The sequence below is a fragment of the Mustelus asterias genome, chromosome 17 (genome assembly GCF_964213995.1).
Source record: "Mustelus asterias chromosome 17, sMusAst1.hap1.1, whole genome shotgun sequence".
Classification (NCBI taxonomy): Eukaryota; Metazoa; Chordata; class Chondrichthyes; order Carcharhiniformes; family Triakidae; genus Mustelus; species Mustelus asterias.
The window spans coordinates 26,053,470-26,078,297 of record NC_135817.1 but is presented as its reverse complement, the minus strand read 5'-3'; the positions used below and the strand labels follow the sequence as shown (position 1 = coordinate 26,078,297).

General features: G+C 40.2%; 1 protein-coding gene across 3 annotated transcripts; it reads left to right on the top strand.

The window, feature by feature from the left end:
- Positions 1 to 10,147: 10,147 nt before the first annotated feature.
- On the top strand, positions 10,148 to 24,673 carry rab9a (RAB9A, member RAS oncogene family). 3 transcript variants are annotated; one of them, XM_078232418.1, is made up of 4 exons: positions 10,155 to 10,232; positions 16,885 to 16,965; positions 19,731 to 19,758; positions 22,061 to 24,673. In XM_078232418.1, exon 4 carries the CDS (start codon positions 22,099 to 22,101, stop codon positions 22,702 to 22,704), a length of 606 nt encoding a protein of 201 aa, XP_078088544.1. In that variant the 5' UTR covers positions 10,155 to 10,232; positions 16,885 to 16,965; positions 19,731 to 19,758; positions 22,061 to 22,098; the 3' UTR covers positions 22,705 to 24,673. The 3 variants fall into 3 exon arrangements, with proteins under 3 accessions (XP_078088545.1, XP_078088544.1, XP_078088546.1); XM_078232419.1 differs by lacking the exon at positions 16,885 to 16,965 and having other exon boundaries at positions 10,148 to 10,232; XM_078232420.1 differs by lacking the exons at positions 10,155 to 10,232; positions 16,885 to 16,965 and adding an exon at positions 10,588 to 10,723.
- The last annotated feature ends 155 nt before the right edge of the window (positions 24,674 to 24,828 follow it).

The following is a 24,828-nucleotide window of genomic DNA, read 5'->3' as shown; positions in this document are numbered from 1 at the left end:
GGGCCTTGTTTCCATGCTGTAAACCTCTAAGACTCTAGTAAAATATAATGTCTCTTGTAGTCTATTGCATGCAGTATAAGAACCCACCTCTCATATTTTCTGAAAGTTGGAAGATACAATTTTCAAATAAAGACCCCGGACCCTTATAATTTCCAGTAGTTATAACTTTGCCAACAAATTATTTAACAGACTATCCAGTCACTTTCCTTGGGGTAGTCATGGTTAACTTTCTCAGACCCAAAATAAGTGTCTGTGTGAAGTTGCTGCCTTGAACTCAGGTGAGGATGATTGTTGAAGAGTGCTCCTGATCTAAGGTAGTCTATATTTGGGGCTAGAGTTATAGGCCAGGATTCTCCCAGCCCGCCGTGCTGCTCAAGTAGCACAGCAGGCCGGGAGACAACAGTGGGGGGGCCTTTCGTGAGAGATTCGTGACCAGCATCCAGCCGGCTGTGAGTCTCCAAGGCACTTTTTTTTTAGCGCAAACAGTTCCGCGCCAGAAATTCTGCTGGTGGGAGGGCCTGTAAAATTCTGTCTGTAGAAATAATTACAGTACAAAAGGAGGCCATTTTGATGGAATATATAAATTCTGATCTTCCTGCAGATGGGCAAACACCTGCCTTTTCCCTTTCCAAAGGAATTTGACTTCATCAAATTTCAGATGGAATTTCAGATGCAATGGAATGCCTGCCTATGGTCATCACTGTATTTGCACGGTGGCAGCAAGGAGGCTGATTTTGGAAGCATGTGCTGAATTGAAAAAAAAACAGTAATTAGCAGTTAAAAGCACACCGGGTAAAATACACAAAGTTTAGTTGGGCAAGTGATGAGCAGAAGCAAAATATACTTTTTAAAAAAAATGTTGTAACCCAGCAAGTGGTAGAGTTCTAGATTGAGAAAGTTGGAGGCCACCCAGTGCTCATTTATGTGGATCATAAGACACAGGAGCAGAAAGTAGACCATTTGGCATCAAGTCTGCTCCACCTTAAATGAGATCATGGCTGTTCTTCTATAATCTTCAACTCCACTTTCCTGCCTTATCCCTGCAGAAGACCATGCGTAACCACCATAGGGACCAATTTAAATAACTTTGTCAAATTATAGAATCTACAGTGCAGAAGGAGGCCATTTGGCCCATCGAGCCTGCACCGACAACAATCCCACCCAGGTCCTGCCCTATCCCCGTAACCCCACATATTTATCCTCCTAATCCCCCTGACATTAAGGGGTAATTTGTCATGGCCAATCAACCTAACCCGCATATCTTTGGACTGTGGGAGTAAACCAGAGCACCCAGAGGAAACCCATGCAGACACAGGGAGAACGTGCAAACTCCGCACAGACAGTCACCCGAGGCTGGAATTGAACCCGGGTCCCTAGCGCTGTGAGGCAGCAGTGCTAACCACTGTGCCACCGTGCCAAGGTGCAGATAAATAGCAAGTAACATTCACATCAAACAAGTGCCAGACTTTTACAATCTCCAACAAGAGAGAATGCAACTATTACCATCACATTCAAAGGTCTAATGAGGCCTGCAGCGAAAGCATAGCGGGTTGCTTCAAAGACTTCATAAATAGATTCTCCTGTGAGGACTCCAGATCTGCACGTCCTGAGAACTATCAGCCAAATTCTGCAGCTTTGTATCCCATCACTAAAGTGCTGTTCCTTGATGGTAAGAAGGGAATATTGGCCCTTCCACCTGTCATTGAGTTATCAATCTGCAAAATTGGCTTTTAATTGAACAATGAGTAACTAGTTTATTAGCAGATGCATAAAGATATGATGATGGTGGCCAACTGTGATCTTTCTATTAGAACTATGATAATTAGATTGTGATCACCTGGATGAATGTTAGTTGTTTAATGCACTTTACACATGTCTGTTAATCAACAGTATTGGCAAGAAGGAAAAATTGCAACAGCAAAAAATGATAAATTAAAACATGAAATGATGGAATAGATAACATGTTAGTCAGCATCTGAAAGAGGAAGCAATGGGTTATGTTTACTGCCAATATCCTTCCTTGGAACTTCTTATTTCACATTTTAACATGCAATCCTAACATTATTAGATAGTAGATTTTGGTACTTTCCACCATACTTGGCCACACAAAGCATTGTTTTGTAGCATGCAGTTGGAGATAGTATTTTGAGCATTGATTCTTTCTTGATATAATTGCAAAATGCAGAGCACAGATCCATGAAAAAAGTACTTAACTTCAACTGAAAATAAGCATTGTTTTATTGAAAAGCTATCCAGGTGTCTGACATGTGAGCATCCAAAATTCCTGGATTATGCAGATGCTAGATGTCATGGTTGATTCATGCGAAATGCAAACATCTCCCATTATTGATGCCAGAACTGAAAAGTTCTAACTGTTAGGGATTAAGATTGAACTGGCTGGGGCTCTAGAAAAAAGAAAGCTGAGGAGTGAGCTCTTGGAAGTATTCAAAATTAAGACAGGATTTGACTGGGAAGATGTGATCCATTTCTGGGGAGTCGAAAAACAGAGAACACAAAATATAAGATAGTCACCAATAAATCCAGTTATGGATTCAGAAAAAGACTTCTTCACCCATAGAGTAGTTAGGATGTGGAATTTGCCACAACATGGGGTAATTGAGGTGAATAGCATTTGTGCATTTAAGTACATGAGGGCAAAAGGTATAGAAGGCTATGCAGATAGGGTTAGATAGTAGGAGAAGATCTGTGCATACACATTGGAATGTTTGATTGACCATTCTATATCTAAGGGCTGCTCAGTTTACAACAATAACTTATATTTATTTAGCACCTTGAATATAGTAAAACGTCCCAAGGCTCTTGAGTGTTATGGAGCAAAGTTAAATGCTGAGCTACATATTGGGACAGATAGCCAAAATTTTGATCAATGAGGTAAGTTTTAAGGAAGAAAGAGAGTTGGAAAGGTTTAGAGAGGGAATTTCTAAGCTAAATACAGCGATTTTGGTCATGTTTTAATATCACCCATCTGCTTAGAATCCACTATGGAACTCAATTCCAACTAAGTATCCATGTTATGGTGATTTGAGATAAAAAGAATTTTGAAATGTAGTCATTTCCTCCTGAGACCTTTGCGTCATATCTCAAATTTGTTTGTTCAGATCTTGACCAGCTTGGTTCATTGAAGACTTCAGTTTACCTTGCTTTTTCAGAGGTATATTCTCAGCTCAAATCTTGTGTTTCAAATCTTACAGTTCAGCTCTAATGCAAATATTTTCCTGTGGGGCAGCTTCATTTTTTTAAAAAGTCTATTCTTCTGCCTTTTGACTGCTTCTCAGCCATTTCTTTCTTCTGCACTAATCTCTTCAGCAATCATCTTGTGGTTTACTTGAATATTATCTCCCTCACTCTGGGATCTTATGTTCCTCTCTATTTTGGGTCTGTCTTTGTCCTCATTCTGGACTCATTTGTTGCCCTCTCTCTGGGATCTTTTGTTGCCTTTTCCTTAGCCAAAATATGTCTAATTTTCTGTCCATGGCTTTTTTTTTGTATTTACAGCTTTAAATGTCATTGTCCCTTTAAGACTATTTGTGCAATAATAATTTTTTTCACTCAGGCTGTCTTCTGCTTGTTGGTTCTGTCACTGTGATTTTCCTGTGCATTTTCCTCATGATCGGGCGGCACAGTAGCACAGTGGTTAGCACTGCTGCTTCACAGCTCCAGGGACCTGGGTTCGATTCCCGGCTTGGGTCACTGTCTGTGTGGAGTTTGCACATTATCCTCATGTCTGCATGGGTTTCCTCCGGGTGCTCCGGTTTCCTCCCACAGTCCAAAGATGTGCGGGTTAGGTTGATTGGCCATGCTAAAAATTGCCTTTAGTGTCCTGGGATGCATAGGTTAGAGGGATTAATGGGTAAAATATGTAGGGATATGGGGGTAGGGCCTGGGTGGTATTGTGGTCGGTGCAGACTCGATGGGCCGAATGGCCTATTTCTGTGCTGTAGGGTTTCTAAGATGATTGTGCTGTTTTTAGAAACTTTTTAAATAGCAGCATCTCTTTTCTGGATGACTCTTTCTTTTTATTATCTTTTTCACCTCTTTTCTGAATGTCCCATGCTTTGGGAGTTTTGGTGGGCATACACTTATTAAAAAAAGTAATGAGCTGTTTACTCTGCAGTACTTTTTTCCTCTGTACAAGAGGCCAGGGATCTGACTGGAAAGGGTTCCATTTCACTTAAACTCCATAGGCATTACTCTTTTTTTAACCAAGCTCTGCACGTTTCTCTCTGTAACACTGCCAGCTGATCTTTATTTAACTTTTTTAACTTCAGTGCAACACAGCCACCACTGCTGCAACTGCTGAACTCCTGGAACTGCCGCCACCTATTCTACAATGTAATACAGCTTCTTTTTTGAAATCTTGCTCACCTTGTTGTGATCTGACCAGGTTTTCTTTTACTCTGTGTCACTTGGGAGTTTTGCAATTGTCTTCCATTCACTCAATTCTTTAACTGTTGCTTATTTTTTTTCTTCTGAGATGAACGTCTCCTTGATTTGGCTTCAGCTGCTTTTTAGTTTTTCATACATTGGACTGCTGTTCTGGGCTCATCATTTAAATTGACACCTTTCATCTCACCATGTTTGCATTATGGTGCCACCTCTGAGCACCATGATGCATTATGGGTTTGTTTGATGTCTCAGTGGTCAGATCTTCAGGCTTGTATGTTTCAACATGAATCATTTATTAATCACAGAAAAGGCTGGAAAATCTCAGTAGATCTGGCAGCACCTGTGGAGAGAGAACACAGAAGAAACATTTCAAGTCAGGGTGACTCTTTGTCAGAGTCATCTACCTCGATGAAGGCTGGTTCCAGAGTGCTCTCCAACCATGTCACTCTACATATCATACCGTGGGTGTTTCTATTCTCCAGTCTAATGTTAACTTATGTTCTGCTTTAACACCTTTTACATTATTGTGGTCATGTGACCTGCTGGTCCAATTGGGAGCCGAGTTGGAGACTCACTCAGAATTGCCCGGACTTGTTCCAGGTGTCGGCAGTTTGAGCCTACAGAGTTTAAGACCTTTTTCCTTGCTCTGTAACGTGTATAGTTGTTCTCTTAATAAACCTTTTGTTAGTTCGCTGCCAGACTCCAAGCCTTACCTTGCTATGCTACAATTACAATGAGTTACAGGCATTGCAGCATTTTTAGAAAGGGGTTTAAATGCAGATGAAGGTCAAAACATTTGCTTCCATGTAGTCTTATAATAATAATTTCACACCTATCTGTAAGGTTAGAAATTTATGATGGGCAACCCATGGTATTTTCAGTGAATATTCCAGTGGTACAAGGGTAGATTGTTGACTGAGGCATGTTTTCCCAGTCACTTCATAGCCCACATTGAGTGTAAGGAGCCTGGATCTACCTATGGAAGTTGTTCTTTTGATGAATGTGAATAATGAAACCTAAACAATTGAAGCATCATAGAACATAGAACAGTACAGCACAGAACAGGCCCTTCGGCCCACAATGTTGTGCCGAGCTTTATCTGAAACCAAGATCAAGCTATCCCACTTCCTATCATCCTGGTGTGCTCCATGTGCCTATCCAATAACTGCTTAAATGTTCCTAAAGTGTCTGACTCCACTCCACACCCCAACCACTCTCTGCGTCAAGAACCTACCTCTGATATCCTTCCTATATCTCCCACCATGAACCCTATAGTTATGTCCCCTTGTAATAGCTCCATCCACCCGAGGAAATAGTCTTTGAACATTCACTCTATCTAACCCCTTCATCATTTTATAAACCTCTATTAAGTCTCCCCTCAGCCTCCTCCGCTCCACAGAGAACAGCCCTCAACCTTTCCTCATAAGACCTACCCTCCAAACCAGGCAGCATCCTGGTAAATCTCCTCTGCACTCTTTCCAGCACTTCCACATCCTTCTTATAGTGAGGTGACCAGAATTGCACACAATATTCCAAATGTGGTCTCACCAAGGTCCTGTACAGTTGCAGCATAACCCCACAGCTCTTAAAATCAAACCCCCTGTTAATAAAAGCTAACACACTATAGGCCTTCTTCACAGCTCTATCCACTTGAGTGGCAACCTTTAGAGATCTGTGGATATGGACCCCAAGATCTCTCTGTTCCTCCACAGTCTTCAGAACCCTACCTTTGACCCTGTAAACCACATTTAAATTAGTCCTACCAAAATGAATCACCTCACATTTATCAGGGTTAAACTCCATTTGCCATTTTTCAGCCCAGCTTTGCATCCTATCTATGTCTCTTTGCAGCCTACAACAACCCTCCACCTCATCCACTACTCCACCAATCTTGGTGTCATCAGCAAATTTACTGATCCACCCTTCAGCCCCCTCCTCTAAGTCATTAATAATAATCACAAAGAGCAGAGGACCAAGCACTGATCCCTATGCACTCCGCTAGCAACCTGCCTCCAATCCGAAAATTTTCCATCCACCACCATCCTCTGTCTTCGATCAGATAGCCAGTTACCTATCCAATCGGCCAACTTTCCCTCTATCCCACACCTCTCACTTTCATCATAAGCCGACCATGGGGGACCTTATCAAACGCCTTACTAAAATCCATGTATATGACATCAACTGCCCTACCTTCATCAACACACTTAGTTACCGCCTCACAAAATTCAATCAAATTTGTGAGGCACGACTTGCCCTTCACGAATCCTTGCTGACTATCTCGGATTAATCCGCATCTTTCTAAATGGTCGTAAATCCCATCCCTAAGGTTTTCCATCAATTTACCAACGACCGAAGTAAGACTAACCGGTCTATAATTACCAGGGTCATTTCTATTCCCTTTCTTAAACAGAGGAACAACATTCGCCATTCTCCAGTCCTCTGGCACCATCCCCGTGGACAGTGAGGACCCAAAGATCAAAGCCAAAGGCTCTGCAATCTCATCCCTTGCCTCCCAAAGAATCCTAGGATATATTTCATCAGGCCCAGGGGACTTATCGACCTTCAGTTTATCATCATCCAATGAATGCTGTACACTTTGTTTTAGTTATCTGGTGGCTCGTTGGAAATGCATTTCACATGAATTTATAATGGCTGCTTCAAATCAAGAAAGCAACTTTTCTGCATGTTACTAAGAGTAAAAGCACTAATATTTAAAAAAATAATAGTACCAGTGTTTATCAGTGCCTATGACATTTGCAATGTACTATTTTGTATAGTTAATTTGTTATTAAATAAAAACTGAAAATGCTGGAAATACTACTAGCCTCAGCAGATCAGGTAGCATCTCTGGAGAAAGAAATCACATAGTTATTCCCAGCCTGTTCGTCTTACGTTTTTTGGAACAAATGCAGCAGTGTTTGATTGCATTTCTCGCCCCAGTCGTTTTTTGTTATTGTTTGTTTTAATTAGGTTCCAGGCTTTTAAAATTCAAGAGGATGTATCCATCTGTATTATCAACTGTCTTGTCTGTCAATACAAATAGATTATTGTTTAATAAATTCAAATTCTATCGTGTCATGCTTTTTGACTAAGGGAAAATTATTTATGAAATGATTATGTTCATCTGGAGATAAATTGTTTTACTTTGTCAGTTTTACTTATTTAGTGAGGAATTTCTAGTCATTTTAATTTTCTTATGCCCTGATTCTGGAAATCTGCTCCTTATGAGTACGGATTGCACTGGGAGTATGGGATTGAAAAATTAGCTTCAACACATTTTTATCTTGAAGCAGATCTAATCCAATTCTTCGGTGTTTAATGCAATGTCTCCAAGTTGGTTAGATTTATCCACACAATATTTGCTGTGTCTCATAATTATATTGTAATGGATGAGAAATATATTATGTAGATTTTAATTGTTGTTAATCCTCCAGCATCCATTTGATTAAGTTTTATTTTCCTGATCTATTGAAATCTTTTTTCCTTCTCTCCTGGAGGCACTGTGCTGGGCACAGTTTTTAAGGGTGAGCAGTGGCATTGTGGTATTGTTACTGAACCAGAGAGCCAGGGTGAGATCTGGGGAACCAGATTCAAATCCCTCCAAGGCAGATGGTGAAATTTAAATTCAATAAAAATCTGGAATTAAAAGTTGTTGATTGTCTGGTTCACTAAAATTTACTGTTCTTGCCTAGCCTATATGTGACCCTCTGAAACAGAGGACAGTTAGGAGATGATTGATAAATGCTGGCATAGCAATGCTCATGTTGGGATAAATGAATTTTAAAAAATCAGGGCCATTATTAATAACAAAATATGAGCAGTAGGTCATACAGCCCCTTGATCCTGCTCCACCATTCTAATATTCTATTTCAACTCCACTTTCCTGTTCTAACCTCTTTTCTCTTGATTCCCTTTAGTTCCCAAAAATCTATTGATTTCAGCCATGAATATCAGAGTATCAAAGAATCCTGACAGTGCAGAAGGTGGCTATTTGGCCCATCAAGTCTGCACCAACTCTTTGACAGAGCATCTTGCCCAGGCTCACCCACTGCCCTATCCTTGTAACCCCACATACTTACCCACTAATCCCTCTAACCAATGCATCTGGGAAACTAAGGGGCAATTTAGCATGGCCAATCCACCTAACCTGCACATCTTTGGACGTATACTCAACGACTGAGCATTCACAGCCGGGATAGAGAATTTCAAACATTTACAACCCTGAATGAAGAAATATCTCTTCATGTGAGCCCAGACAGTGAATGTCTGTACTACATTGAAGTTAATCTATAGAATTGTTACAGCAAAAGTGCAAGAGGCCATTCAATCTGTTGTGTCCATTTCAGCATAAGAGCTACTCAGCTAGTCCCACTTTTTTTAACCTTTTCCCAAAGCCCTGCAATTTTAAAAAATTTTCAAATAACCATCCGATTCCCTTTTGAAAACTATGATTCAATCTGCCTCTGTCAGTATTCCATATCCCAACCACTGGCGGTGCAAAAATGTTTTTTCTCATGTTGCCATTGCTTTTTTTAACAATCGCTTTAAATCTGACCTTTCTACCAATGGAAACAGTTTCTCTTTCTCTGCTCTGTCAAGATGCCTCATAATGTTGAACACCCCTATTAAATTTCCTCCCAATCTTCTCTTCTCTAAGGAGAGCAGCCCCAACTTTGCCAATCCTGAATTAATCGGAACTTAAATGAAAGTCCCTCATTCCTGGAACCATTCTCATAAATCTTTTCTGCACCTTCTCTCCATGTGTCTCATCCTTTCTCGAAGGTAGTGCCCAGGACATAATTGCTTCAATAAAAGCAAACTATTACAGATGCTGGAAATCTGAAAAATCTAAAAACAGAAGATGCTAGATAAACTCAGCAAGATCTGGCAGTATCTGTGGAGAAACAGTTAATATTTCGAGTCCATATGACCCATTTATAATTAAAAGGCAAAATACTGTGGATGCTGGAATCTGAAACAAAAACAGAAAATGCTGGAGAAATTCAGCAGATCTGACAGCATCTGTGGAGACAATAGAGCCACCGTTTCGAGTATGGGTGATCCTTTGTCAGAGCCCAGCTATAGGGTTTGTAGAAGCCATATGGATGCAAAACATTGTTTCCCTCCCAGACTGCCTGAGTATGTTCAGCATTTTCTGTTTTCATTTCATAAATACCCCAGTTGAGACCAAACCAGTGTTTTAGGGTGGCACAGTGGTTAGTGGACCCGGCTTCAACTCTGAGCTTACATGACTGCCTGTGTGTGGAGTTTGCACGTTCTCTTCATGTCTGCGTGGGTTTCCTCTGGTGCTCCGCTTTCCTCCCACACTTCAAAGTTGTGCGGGTTTGGTTGATTGGCTGTGCTAAATTGCCCTTTAGTGTCAGAAAGATTAGCAGGGTAAATACGTGGGGTTACGGGGAGAGGTCCTGGGTGGGATTGTTGTCAGTGCAGACTTGATGGACCGAATGGCCTCCTTCTGCACTGTCGGGATTCCATGACTTCTATGAAAAGCAAAATATTGTGGGTGCTGGAGTTTTATAAAAAGTTGACTTCCTTGCTTCTTGTATTCCTATCAACCTACTGACGCATTTTGCCTGTCTTGGACACACTTGGCAGCAGCTGGCCACAGACTGGAGGCCTATGGGTGTGTGTGTGTGTGTAACAGAGCTGTTTGCTTGTCATATGACTCCTGGGACGAGTGAGTGTCAGCTGACAGGGAGGGTCATGTGCACAGCCGGCACATGAGGTGACGCGGTTTCCGGTGTGTGGAGGGCCCGGATGTGTGGGAGAGAAGGCGAGACGGTGGGGGGAAAGCACCGTGAGCGGTAAGTGACTGGGCGGAGAGGGCGAGCCAAGCCCCATTGCCCCGGGGAGGGAGAGCAGATCCTCGGGCGTCTCTCTTTGCATGTTTATTATTAACACCGGCAGCACAACAACATCCAGTCAGGGAGCTGGGGCCCGGCAGCTGGTTACAAGCTGGGCCAGTCAGCAGTGCACCCCCTCCCCCCACTCAGTGATGGTGCTGAGGCGACTGGTCCACCTGGCGTGTTTCGCTGGAACACCTTGATGGAAAGCCCCCCCCTCCCCGGTTAAAGCACTGGGACTCCTGCCAGCTGGTGTCCTATTGCTGTTCGGGCAGTTGCCAGTGCGGTTACAAGGCAACCCCCAAGTTAGTCACTTCGTGCCGGTTTGCTGTGATTTAACCTTTTGATCTCCTCTCCCGCCCCCATCTTGAGACTGCGATATCATTGAAGTGGACACCCACGCGAGCTGAAAATCTGCCAAGAGACAGATGAGGCTGGATAACATTCAGCAGGTTCGGGCAATGTCAGTAGAGAAGGGGGGGGGGGGGGGTGGGGGGTGATGTTGTTTGTGTTTCTTGCCAAACTTTAAACTGAAATACGAAAAAGCAAAAATATAGACTTGATTTAGTTATGAATAGTGTTGTCTAGTCTTTTTTGGTGAATCATGTTTATACCTTGCTGAAACTAATTACAGTACCTACAAGCTGCATCTGGCTGCCAAAGGCTGCTTTTGAGAATTCTGTGACTTTTTCCAAGTATCAAATGCATCATTTGACTTTGTGTGAAGGGTAAATTAATTGTAAGGTTTCTAGCACCATATTATCTCGAACGTGGTTTGGTATTCAGAATGCTTAGATTGTCATGGATCAGAGTATTGTAGAACATCGTGTGTAAAGCAGTTGTGCATTCAAATTGCTTCATGTCTCCAAGTTGAGTTCAAATATCCAATCCGTTGCTTTGGACACCAGGGAGATAAGAGACAAAAGTTTGGATTTTGCAAAGTGGCTTTAACGTAGAAGAATGTCCTATGACACACAGCAGGTATAACTGGGCAAAATGGATGGTGAGCCAAAAGAGGATGTAATTGTGGCCAGTAAAAATTGTGCACAATGGTTGGTGAGGGGTGGGGGGGTTATCAAACTTGAGTCTACATGGCCTAAAGAGGTGGTGACATGCACAAAATCAGAGGATTTAGGGGAAAGTTTTAAGTCTGGGGATGTAATTGGGCTAGAGGCTCTGCTTGATCAAGTTAGATGCCAATGTAGTGAACTGGGTTAGTCAGGAAGGGCAGTGGAATAAGATGAATGCACAGTGTTGTAGTATAGATCTATGACAATTGTTTTCTCTTAATGTTTAACTGGACTAAAACTCAGGTCATTCATAATTGGAAGTTGAACAAAGTCTTGTCAATATGAGTTGAGATTGCGAAATGGTGGGGGCGGTAGAGCTGAATATCTTTACTGGAAATGTGGATGCCAGGTATGCTCAAGTTTGTGCTCCTTTCTTGTAAGTGAAATGGATGTTATATCAGAGGCTAAACAGAAATGCAAGAGAATAAAGGTTTTGACGCACGGGTACCAGATCTCTGCAAATAAGTGGTTGTGCAGATCAATGGCTGCAGAAGTATTATGGTGAATGGAAGGCCAAAGGCTAGACAGATGTGACTAAGTTCAATTATAAGTGACTGAGGAAAAGGTAATATTACCATAGGATTAAAACACAAGGGAATAGAGAGCAGAGAGATCAGAGGAGAGAGCAAGTGAGCTAAAATGCACTATGGAATGCAGTCCAAGGTTGCACATTTTGGGATGAGGCTTGGATTGGTGGGCAAGATGGGGAGTTGGGGTGAGGTGTGTAAGAGGGCTGAGGGGGTTGTGAGGTGGGTTAATGAACAAGTATTTTGAAGGAGGAGTGAAGTTCTCAAAGGAGAAGACACCAGAGGAACGGTTAGTGGGACTGATTTTAACCCACCCACCTCCAAGATTAGCAATGTGGGTGGGTGTTGCCACCTACGAGCTGAGTCTCAGTTAAAGTCAAAGTCCATACAATAACCCACAGTAAAGTTAAGATTCTTGATCAAAATGAATTATTTTAATGGGAGATCTGAGGCAGCAATCGTGAATAGGGTCGTCACTTTTATCCAATGAATAAGGTAGGTTGGTTGGGATGAAAGTTACTGGGGGTTTTCTTTTTACAACTACTGGGCAAAAATTTTAGCTACAGAGAAACATTGATAGTTTGGGTTGGTGCCAATCGGATAGCAATGAATGACACCTTCATGAAAAGCTACATTGGGCGTAGAGGATAGTAGATTTATAATCTGGATTCAAACCTCAAACAGCTATGGGAGATTTTGAAAGCAGAGAATTAGCGATGGAGCAGGTGAGGAATAAGTATCTGGGAGGGAGAAGAAATGGCAAGGCTGGATGGTGGGAAGATTGCAGAGAAAGAAAAAGCTCTTATGTAACACCTTTCGTGCTCAGACATCTGTGCTTTACAACTAATGGAGTACTTTTAATGTGAAATTACTGCTGTAGAATACATGACGGCAAGCTTCCAGGAATTGCAATGAGGTTATGACCATATAGGCTGTTAAGAGCCTGAGGGGCAAAGAGGAGGAGAATAACATAGAAGTAATGGACTTGGGTCCAGAACAGCACGTACATGTGTGGTTACAGAATTCGGGTTTCACACCAGAGATTGTCTGCACTAAATCTCACTGTGACAAGAATCTTTGAGCTGGTCAGAAGTATAACTGTATCATTAAGGGTTGATTGTGCATTAAGGTTTCTTGGGTGAATCTTTTGGTAGCTTGTAACATAGTCCAGAAATGGAGCAATTGCTGAGAACTTAGCACAGTTAGCGCAACAGCCCTCAGAGTTCAAGCAGAACTCGATTGCCTTGGTGTGAAATTGAAAAAATGTATTCAGTGAACAGTCTGTCAACTCTTCCTTATATGCATTCTGCCAGGCAGCAATATCCACAAGTGTGGGATCAACTACCGCCTGTACACAAGTGATTCCAACTTCCTCCCTGGTCCGTCACTCAGGCTGAAGAGCATGGAGTCCCATTTGACCTTGAGTTTTAAACCACATCTTCAGATTCCTTGTTCACTCCCATTCCTGGTTTTCTGTCCCCCTCACATTTTAATTTTAAAATCCTTGTGCTCATCTTCAAATGTCTCCATGACTAACTTAGCAAACTGTTGAAATATACTTTTCTTCTGAATCCTTCAGGAGTCTTTCAATTCCTACATCCTGCGTAACCCTTCCTCCACCCAGATTGTGACTGCTCTTTGGCCATGCTCTCTACAATTTCCCCTCTGAATTTTCTTTCTATCTTTGGAAACCTGAAAAGCCTTCTCTTTCCCCAAGTATTCTCCTTTTTTTCTGTGGCTTGTAATTATGTTCATTCAACTACTTTGTAAATTGCTTTGGGGCATTTATTAAATATGCTATATCAATGCAAGTTTTGAAATAGAAGGGGGAGGTGATGGCATAGTGGTATTGTCACTGGACAATGCTCGGGGGACCTGGATTTGAATCCCACCATGGCATGTGGTGAAATTTGGCACTTAGAAGAAAGCACTTAGAAACCCTACAGCACAGAAAGAGGCCATTCGGCCCATCGAGTCTGCACCGACCACAATCCCACCCAGGCCCTACCCCCATATCCCTACATATTTACCCACTAATCCCTCTAACCTACGCATCCCAGGACACTAAGGGCAATTTTAGCATGGCCAATCAACCTAACCCGCACATCTTTGGACTGTGGAAGGAAACCGGAGCACCCGGAGGAAACCCACGCAGACACAAGGAGAATGTGCAAACTCCGCACAGACAGTGACCCAAGCCGGGAATCGAACCCAGGTCCCTGGAGCTGTGAAGCAGCAGTGCTAGCCACTGTGCCACCGTGCCGCCCTCAGATTCTATAAGAAGCAGTGAAAAACAGAATTCAATAAAAATCTGAAATTACAAGTCTAATGATGACCATGAAATCATTGTAAATCCTGATGACGCCCACATTCCATGAAAGATTTTTAAAAACTCCAGAGAGATATCAAGTTGGATTTTGAACTGATACTTGTTCCTTTAGTTCCATTGTGGAGACAAAGACTTGACTAATACAACTCGCCTTTAATCTGACTCAAAATTATAATCATCCTGGTTCCCTTGGTAATTTTATCTGAGCTCTGCTTTGGCAGCAGGTTAGGATGGGAACATTGCTGGCGAGAAGGGAAATTCTGCAAAAGGTTATTAGGATTCAGAGTTTATACTGACTGTTCAGCATAGCACCTTTGCAAAGTGTTTGTCATGAGAAACATGGTAATGGGAATTTTGAATGAAAAAAGGTTGGCAGAAACTTGATAAACGGATAGAAGATTTTGTAGACACAAGGTGTTTGCAGTCATAAAATTTGTAAGGTATATTTGTACTTGTACTGTGCAACATTATATTCACAGTAAGAGTTTTAACAACACCAGGTTAAAGTCCAACAGGTTTATTTGGTAGCAAACGCCACTAGCTTTCGGAGCGTTGCTCCTTCGTCAGATGGATATCTGCTCTCAAACAGGGCACAGAGACACAAAATCAAGTTACAGAATACCGATTAGAATGCGAATCTTTATAGCTAATCAGGTCTTAAAGATACAGACAATGTGAGCATTAAGCTCCCTCCACTCACTGTAACTTGATTTTGTGTCTCTGTATGCCTCTATTCCGGCTGCGGGTGACTGTGTGGAGGTTGCACGTTCTTCCTGCGTCTGCATGGGTTTCCTCTGGGTGCTCCGGCTTCCTCCTACAGTCCAAAGATGTGGGTTAGGTTGATTGTCTGTGCTAAGTTGTCCCTTAGTTTCAGGGGGACTAGCAGGGTAAATAAGTGGGGTTATGGGTATAGGGCCTGGCTGGGATTGTGGTTGGTGCAGACTTGATGGGCCAAATGGCCTCCTGCACTGTAGGGATTCTATAAGAAGCAGTGAAAAACAGAAGGTGAAAATAATATTGAAATTGAGGATAAACATAAAATATTCTGGACGATTTCTTAAACTATTGTTGAGAGAAAGAAAGAAATAAATAGGCTCTCCCCTGAGGTAACCAAAGTAAAATCAATAACTTCAATTTGAACAGTATGTAGTCTGACCGAAGCTAAAAGGGCTCAAAATAAATCGGGGATAGATAGTATTTATCCCAGAGTGCTGAAGAGAATAAAGAGGAGATCTGAGGAACAGAGGCGTATTATGATGGAAACTGAATCACTGAATTGTTATGGTGCAAAAGGAGACCATGTCTGCACCAGCTCCCAAATAAGCATCATGACTTAGTGCCATTCAAATTTAACTGTACCCCTGAACATTGTTGTATTCAAATAATCATCTAATACCCTCTTGAATGCCTCCACACTTTTAGGTAGTGCATTCTAGACTCAAACCACTTGTTGTGTGAGGATTTTGTTTTGCATCACGTTTGCTTCTTTTGCAAATTACTTTAACTTTGTGTCCTCATTTTTGATCCTTTTATGAATGGGGACAGTTTATCCCTATCAACTCTGCCCACCCCCTCATGATTTTTAACATCTCTATCAAATCTCCTCCACCTTCCCTAATGGCAGGATAAGCCCTAGAATAATTAGATGCTTTTCAGGCTTTAGGAAGCTTCAGGATGGATAAGTTAAGATGGTCAAAAAAATTTCCCCATCCACAATGGTTGAGTAGGAATGTTCTGAGATGATGTCAAACATCGGCTAAGTAAAATGCAAGATGAGCAGCGTGTAAACTGAGTTGTCTGTGTTTATTAAATTATTTGTTAAATGCTTAAATTCTCTCATTGCCAGTTCATGCTTTTTTTTATATTGAATTGAGGGAACTAGCACCCTATAATTCATTTAATAAAAAGATTCTAACATAATTTTTAATGAATGAAATATCCTTATCCAGTAGAAAGGTCAATTTTCAATGACCCAGATTCTACAGTTGTGGCAAAGTGACAAAGTTCACCATTGATCTCAAAGAAAGCTTCTCAGAAGGATTGGTGATCATTGTAGCATTTTTCCAATGGTGGTTTGAAACTGAAACCAAGTCAAGGGGATCTTCAGGTGCTTAGCAGCATGATGTCAGCAAGCAGAATAGCCAATCACATTGAAGTATTCTCACAGACAACAACCCAGAAACTGAAATGCACCAAATGTTTCATTTTTAATTCAAACTTGAAAGTTATGAATATTTTGGATGTATGTTGTCATGAATATGCCAGCAGGTTAGAAGCCACCAGCATTTTGAAAGGTTTGGGAGTCCTCGTAACAGGATTAACAGTAGTAGACAGACCAAAAGAATACATCATCCTGCTAATAGGAAACCCCTTGGTTAGATGATTTGAAACCATCAAGGGAAAGAGCATGCATGTGTAAATCTTTCAGAACTACAGAAGTTGGGGAGGACACTCGGCTAAATACAAAGACAGAACCTTCATGTGGAAACAATGATATAATTGGCAGGGGTCAGTATCCATCCAGCAACCTGAAGCATAGTGTCCAGCTAGCAGCCTGTAAGCTGGTTCTAGTTAGCAGACCAGAAGCAGGAATATAGAATACCTTTTGTGGAGGCAGTTAAAATCCATATATTTGAACCAAGAAGAGATATACAGTGTGGTAACTATAAGCTGGTCTTTACTTATAGATCTATTGGATCGGATGCTGTTTGGGAAGAGGGAAGTCCTGAAAGAGTTCAGATCTTGCAAATGTACTTTTGAATCAAGAGGTAATTCCTACTTAAACTGTGGTGGTGGGTTTGGTAGTGTCTTGTATATAACTCTTTTAGATCCTTATAGCCCTGTTTCTGTATATGTCACTTTTTGTTATTGTCATAAATAGTCTTTAATAATTATACTACGAATGGGCTGATTACTGTTCTCATTGAGTATCGCACATGGTGCCTTATGCCATTTATGTAGACAAAACAATACACCATCACAAGCTAGTGTTTCCAAGTTGGGTCACCCTCGTGGTTAACATCAGCCAGGTTTGGGACAATGCATGTGATTCAAGTAAAAGCTGAAATATAATCTTTTAAAACTAATTTTAAAAATGTGAATCATTTTTATCATTGTGGAAAAAAATTGATGTTCCAAAAATTTAGTTTTTCAGGGACAATGAGGCTGTTCAGCAGCAATTATGAATTTAGAACAACATTGAAAGTTCACTTGCACCATATTCAACATGGTGCAACTTTTTCAAGGATTTTTGCAGCAAGACTAATAGTGTAACTTTCATCAGTGAATCCTACATGATTGCAGTCTGGACTTCTACAGTGTAGTCAATGGGCAAGGGTAGAATCTGTGACATCAGCCCCTGTACATCTGTGTTTAACTGTGTATGTACAGTCTTTGTTAGTTTCAAAGGAATAATTGCAAGAAATGCTAACAGTTTTACCCTCAATGCCACCATAGAATTAAGGTCAGTTTCTTCGTCTGTTTGTGAGTAACTGTCACAGAAATTACAGAAAACTCAGTCTACACACTGTCATTTCATGCTGAAAAGTTACACCCAGGTTCTAGTAGAAATAATTAAGCAGTGCATTGCATACACCTTTAATTGCAATGCTTTTATTACAGATGCATAAAATGTTCTTGAAATTTGAGTATGGAGCTACAATCTTTGATTGTGAAATTCTTTGCATTTAAAGTGGGAACTGATGGACAATAATTTTTCAATATTGCTATATCATTAAATCCTTTATTTGCTTTCAAAATAATTATTTTGCATTTTGTGCCGACCAATGAGTAATGCTTTACTGGCATTATCCCAATCTCAGAATTATTCTTAGCATTATGACTCAAACCCACTTCTCATCTCAATAACTGACATTGGATTGTATAATATACAGAAATGAATATTTGCATGCTAATCTGCTGAATAGTTAACTATTACAAGTGTTGGTTACAGTTCAGGCTTGCATCCAATTCTTTTAACTTCACTATAAAATGGCAGAGGAGGCCTTGTGACACAGTGGGAGCATCCCTACTGCTGGACCAGAAGCTCTGGGTTTGAATCCAATGCCAGGACTTATTGGCCATGGAAAGAGCATTTAACGTGGTTCAACTGGCTGAAATCTTCCCACCACTTTCCCCACAATTCCCTAAAGGGTAAAAAAAACTGTGAAGATGCGCTAACAAAAGCAACAATAAAATGGCAGTTTCCATAAGATTGAGTTTCCAATAAATGAAATTTGCACCAAGAATTATATGGCACAGAAGAAGGCCATTCAGTTCATCATGTCAATACTGGCGTGCATGAATAAAACATGCTAGAGGATAGGCCATTATATTGTAAATGCGCCGAACACGTTGGTTGCCCAATGCACAGTTTTTTAACCTACTCTGGAAAGCTGCAAGCACCATGATGCTTGACTGGCACATTAAGTTGGGTTGAAATACACATTATATATTTTATTCATGCACGCCAGCATTGACATGATGAACTGAATGGCCGCCTTCTGTGCCATATAATTTTAAAAGATTGAGTGCCTAAATGCACTCAGCCAAAATTTAATGCATGAGGAGGTTACAATGTCAGCTCAGTTCTTGCTTTGTTTGCAATACGTTTGAAGTAAACCATCTTTTGTCATATCATTGTATGTGAAGAGATGGTATTCCTACTCACTAAGTTGTCTAAGTGTCACTTCCAGAACTGAGATGGACCTATAAGCTGTTGAATACTGAAATAAAGTTGAGCAACTAAAAGGAGCTATTCATGTCACCAGTGTTTTGTGTTCTTGACAAACCAAACATTGATCACCTTTCCCAAGAACACAGAACCAATTATGATGTTGATCCACTGCTGTGCAACTAAAAGGGATACTTGGCCTTTCAAAATGATCAGTGTTAATATGCTTTTCAGACGCACAAGTCATTTTTGTGAAATGTTTTGCGTCTAGTTCCTTTTTTTTTGTCCCCCAGTTTCTTGAAGTTGTTTGACTTGTGGTAAGTTGATATGTCTGTGTGCATGAATATTCACGGTTTTGTTTTAAAATATACTAGATTAATAGTCATGAGTGCTTGTAGAATTGGGCAGACCGGTTCTAAAGTGAGACGAAGAAAAGACTGGGTTTGGAATCGGACTGAGCACAAACATTTTTGTGGTTCCAGCAGCTAGTCTACATTAACTGTCTACCAATATTACACTGCCACAGACTAATCAGTGAGAATTGGCAAGAGAGCTACTGACTAAACCTTACTTAGTACTAAGCATTTACTGATGTGACCTTTTTTGTGGGTGAAGAAGGGGGCATGCTAGCAATGTTAATCTTGGTATAAATTATTTGGGCTGCTGCCTGAACAACTTGAACTTCAGTTTGACTATGCTAAAAACAACTGTAGATTCTATTTTCAATTACTGCTGTAATTAATTACAGACAACAGTTATAGGGTTTTATAAATGTTCAGTAAGCAGTGGTGAGATCTTAGAAATGATTAATGTGATATAATTCATACAATCTCTTTTCACCTTTCATTTTCTTTAACACAGGAATCTAATGATGCATTAATCTGAAAAGGTAAGGAATGACTTCAGTTTCTGCATGCTTTCTGACTTGAATATATAATGTAAGTGTTAATTTGATAAAATATAAAAGCTGAGAATGTTCACATTTGTGCATTTTTAAGACTAAGATGTGGCGAATAGTTTAACTATAAAGTGCAATCTTGGTTTGTCTGTAAAGTTTGTGTTTGGGAATTTGTAGAGCAAGAGTGGAATTTTATACCTGTCCAGATGACCTCATTGAGTAAACGTTCTTTGATCAGTTTTTGAAAATTGGGATTATTTGCTAATTTAAATGCATAATTTGTTATGCATTTTATCTTTAAAGATGTGGTACATTTGATTTCAGTGGATAACAGAACTAGAAGCAGGAATAGGCAATTCAGTCCCTTGAGCCTGCTTTGCCATTCAGTACGATCATGGCTGTTTTCGGCGGCACGGTAGCACAATGGTTAGCACTGCTGCTTCACAGCTCCAGGGTCCTGGGTTCGATTCCTGGCTCGGGTCACTGTCTGTGTGGAGTTTGCACATTCTCCTCGTGTCTGCGTGGGTTTCCTCCGGGTGCTCCGGTTTCCTCCCACAGTCCAAAGATGTGCGGGTTAGGTTGATTGGCCAGGTTAAAAAAATTGCCCCTTAGTGTCCTGGGATGTGTAGGTTAGAGGGATTAGCGGGTAAAATATGTGGGGGTAGGGCCTGGGTGGGATTGTGGTCGGTGCAGACTTGATGGGCCGAATGGCCTCCTTCTGCACTGTAGGGTTTCTATGATTTCTTCTATGATGATCTCCTCTCTGCCTCATCCACCTTCCTGCTTGCTCCCTATATCCTTTATCCTGCTAATTAAAAAAACCTATCCATCCTCAAATTTATTTGGTATTCCAGCGTCCACTGCACTCTGGAGTAGAGAATTCCACAGATTTGTGACCCTTTGAGTAAAGTAATTCCTCCTCATTGCTGTTTTAAATCTGCCACCCCTTAGCCTAAAACTATAAGTGTTGTTGCAACTACAAGTCAATTTGCAAGAGTTTACCATGAAGATCCTACTAATGTAAGCATGCACAGGCGAGATGAAGGTGAAACTTATGCATATATGTATATTTTAAATTAAGCCACTGGAATTGGTGATTTCACATGGTTGGAATGAAAGCACTCTGGGATAGAGTCAAGTGACAAAGCAAGATTTATTTACTGAGGTCTGGTATTTAGGGAGAATAACCTGTTAGAACTTGTTTTGAGATTACAGTACAAACCTGAAGGGTTCAGATCACGGTGAAACTGCAAGCAGGTTATCAATGAACTTAGCATATCTTGCCCTTGAATATATTTCTGAAGTTTAAGTTTCATTTATATATAACTGTATCTTGTCAGTATATAGATATCTGCCTTTATCACATGATGAAGGAAATTTTACAAGATTGAGATTAAACCAGGCTTTCAATATCAGTGGTTCAAAATATGGTGCTTTAGAAAATTGTATTGTGCTGCTGTTTGTAAACTGAAAACTATTATAATTCAGCTGTATAGATTTTCAATCAGACTATGCATACTCACTGAATTTTGTAACATATATTCACACAAACAAATTGGCTGAACCGGATGTATTTATATCAAGAAAGATTAATTTTCCTATTCAAATGTTTGAGTGCTGTTGTGCTGTTTTATTAAGAAAAAATAGTTTAGATGTTAAATTTTTGAGTATCCTCAGGCACTGAAATTCTAGTAAATTCCAACTGTTTCCATGTTTGAGCAGTTGGTTATGCTCTGCCCATTCTTTACAGGCACATAAACATTCTGTACACTTAATTGTCACACTGATAACCTGCAGGACTTTTTGTTGAAGTTAATAGAGCTTGTTTACAATTTAAGTTTTAAACTTTGGACCAGCCACTATTTTATCCCCCCCCTCCCACCATAAAACCATTTGGAATAAATTTGCAGTTTGTGTGGCTATCTTTACCTAATTAAACATTGTCCATAAGATCCAACTATTAGGCAGGAGTTTACAATTTAAAACGTTCCCACACATTTGTGTGTAAATTAATGCATTGAAGCTGCATTCTGGTCAGAAGTTCTCTTCCCTTCATTCTTTGTCTCTCTAACCAAATGATGGGATGACCAAAGTACTCCGAAGGTATTTTACTGCTTTGAGCCCACCACCACCCAGACAAATGGTGTACTCGCACCCGGTTGTTCGATTTAAATCCCACTGACATTGTACCACAGGGTGGTGATGCAATTTGACCACTTTGCATATGTAGTCTTTATTTCGACTCAGCTAAGCAGATGGCAATGAAAACCTTTTGTTTTGTGTTTTGTTATAGGCTGTTTGATTTCTTCATTTAAAACTATTGAGGGTGCCATGGCTGGAAAATCAACCCTACTGAAGGTGATCCTCCTGGGCGATGGTGGAGTGGGAAAAAGTTCACTGATGAATAGATACGTTACCAATAAATTTGATATACATCTATTTCACACAATAGGGGTTGAGTTTCTAAACAAAGATTTGGAAGTAGATGAACATTATGTGACGATGCAGATATGGGACACTGCTGGTCAAGAGAGATTTAGGAGCCTCCGGACACCATTCTATCGAGGCTCTGATTGTTGTCTCCTTACTTTTAGTGTTGATGATCACCAGAGCTTCCAGAATTTGGGCAATTGGAAAAAGGAATTCATCTACTATGCAGATGTCAAGGAGCCAGATAGTTTCCCATTTGTGGTTCTAGGTAATAAAATTGATGTCACCGAGAGGCAAGTTTCAGCAGAAGAGGCTCAGGCTTGGTGCAAAGAAAATGGTAACCATCCTTATTTTGAAACGAGTGCAAAAGATGCTACCAATGTTGCAGTGGCCTTTGAAGAAGCTGTTCGTCGAGTTCTTGCTGCCGATGATAGATCTGACAGTTTCATGCAAACAGACACAGTGAATCTAAATCGAGGAAAGAAACACAGCTCTTTCTGTTGTTGACTGGAAGATGCAATCAGCTTACTGTGTGCCATTGATTTACTGACTGGTGTTGATTGGGGTCATGCAGATCTGCTGGAGCTGTTTTGAGGAAACTGATGCCAACCGGCTGAAAAACTGGGTTCCGTTGGTTTTGAAAGGGTTTGAATGCACACATGCACAATACTAATGTGACGAGTTATCCACAGATAATCGACTTATTCATTGGCCAGATGATGAGATTTAGACAAAAGGGTTTTGAGTTTAAAATCAATTTTTAAAAATGACAAAACTACACCAGCTTTAAATTTAAAAACAAACATGAATTTGGTGTTGGTATTTTTAACTGAAGTATAACCATGTTTTGTGCAAAATCCATACTGTAGCTTGGATAATGGTTGGGGAAAATGGAATTTAATTAACTCTAAACATTTACCATTTGTGTAAACTGCTGGTTCCATGAAATTCTCCTTTATGTACTGGTGCTCCTAATCTGACCCTAAAGCATGCTGGTGAACTATTAATTATTTTTCCCCCCTTGCAAAGAAAACAAAATAAAAGTTCTAATTATATAATATTTGATAGAAACCTTCTGTCTATACTCATTCCCTAATTGAGTTTTGTGTAACTAAAAAGTCTACTGATCATTTTTTTTGTTGAACAATATATTTGCAGGTACTGAAAACATTGTCTACATATTGAGTTTGGTTTAAGTTTGCAGAATGTTAGTGTCAAAGAACCATGAGATACCGTTTCATTGTTAGCTGTGTTAAGTTTGAGAAGGTAGAGGTTTGCTCACCAATTCTGGGTTAGTCAATGGCCAGTTTCATTTTCTAAATGAACAGCTAAATTATGTGTTAAGATCGCACAATGATACAAAGGTACGGTGTATTTTGAAGTGACTTGTCAAGGATTGATATAATTTCAATTCAATTCTGCTTTATATATTAAAAATAACTAACTGTTCATCACCATTACATGAAGCACCTTCTGCATTCATTCTTTTTCCTCAGGGTTTAAAGTAATCTATAAAACAAGTTATGTTCTCATATTTTGGGCAATGGTATGTTGTCACATGCACCAGATTACGTTAATGTTACAAGACTGACTGGACTTTACTCAAATTTTCAATTTGTACCTTGTGTACAATGGTGTGGCTAAAGATTTTCCAAGATTTGAGACTGTTGAACAAGATGAAATTTTATAACCACTAGCTTGTTGCTCAATATTTTGGCGCTTCCTGCTGCAGAATGTACCGTTGTATGCCAAAGCTGGGTATTTTTTACACAAGTATTTTACCACAATTTTTTTTCCTTTCCATTTTTCCCTTTGTGCAACCCTGTCTTCCCTAGCGAAGGGATTTGGTCGTAAACCTGCTCAGAGGCCTTTTGCTGCTGCTTAGCTGGGTGTAGGCTGTGCAATATAGCCTGGTTTTCCCTTTTGTTCTCTGTGGTGTCCTTCCATTGTACCACAGTTGAGATCAGGAACATGGCTTGTGGGAATCACTGAGACAACTTGTATTTTAACACACTACAGTGCAGTTGGGAGACTCAACATGACAAACCATTATATCCTTAAAAATATATATATCCTTACAGAGCTATTTATTAAGCACAATGACAGATTTATTGTTGAATGGTTGGACCAGGCTATCCTTTGTGATCCTCAATTCAGTTAAAGTAGTGAAAGGAGAATTACATTCACAAAAATCTGCTTTGCTTCTAAGCTTTGCAGTAAATGTGCTTCTTGTAATAGTGAAACTCCCATTTACCACATTAGCATCTCTATCATCAACCTTGGCTGATAAGTGCTGTTGAATTATGAAGGGGAAATAAACATTTTAATGTTGGTATCGGTTATATTAACAAATCACAGCATTCCCTCTGTCAAGAATTGAGTAGCCATTCTTAAATGCATTCTGTTTCCAGTTCTGTCATCACAATTTCTTATCACTGCTTTTGTTAACTGCTGTATAAAATTCTTCAATCACTTACTGATTTATTTGGTGTCTTTTTTTCTTTAGTACCTGACACTGACAAAGTACGGTCTTTATAATGTGTTTTTACTTGATTTTTAATAGCTGCTTTTGAAGTTTTTACTTGAAAACCCAAGTCTATCTCCACTTGAGAGCTTTGGACTCTGATTTCA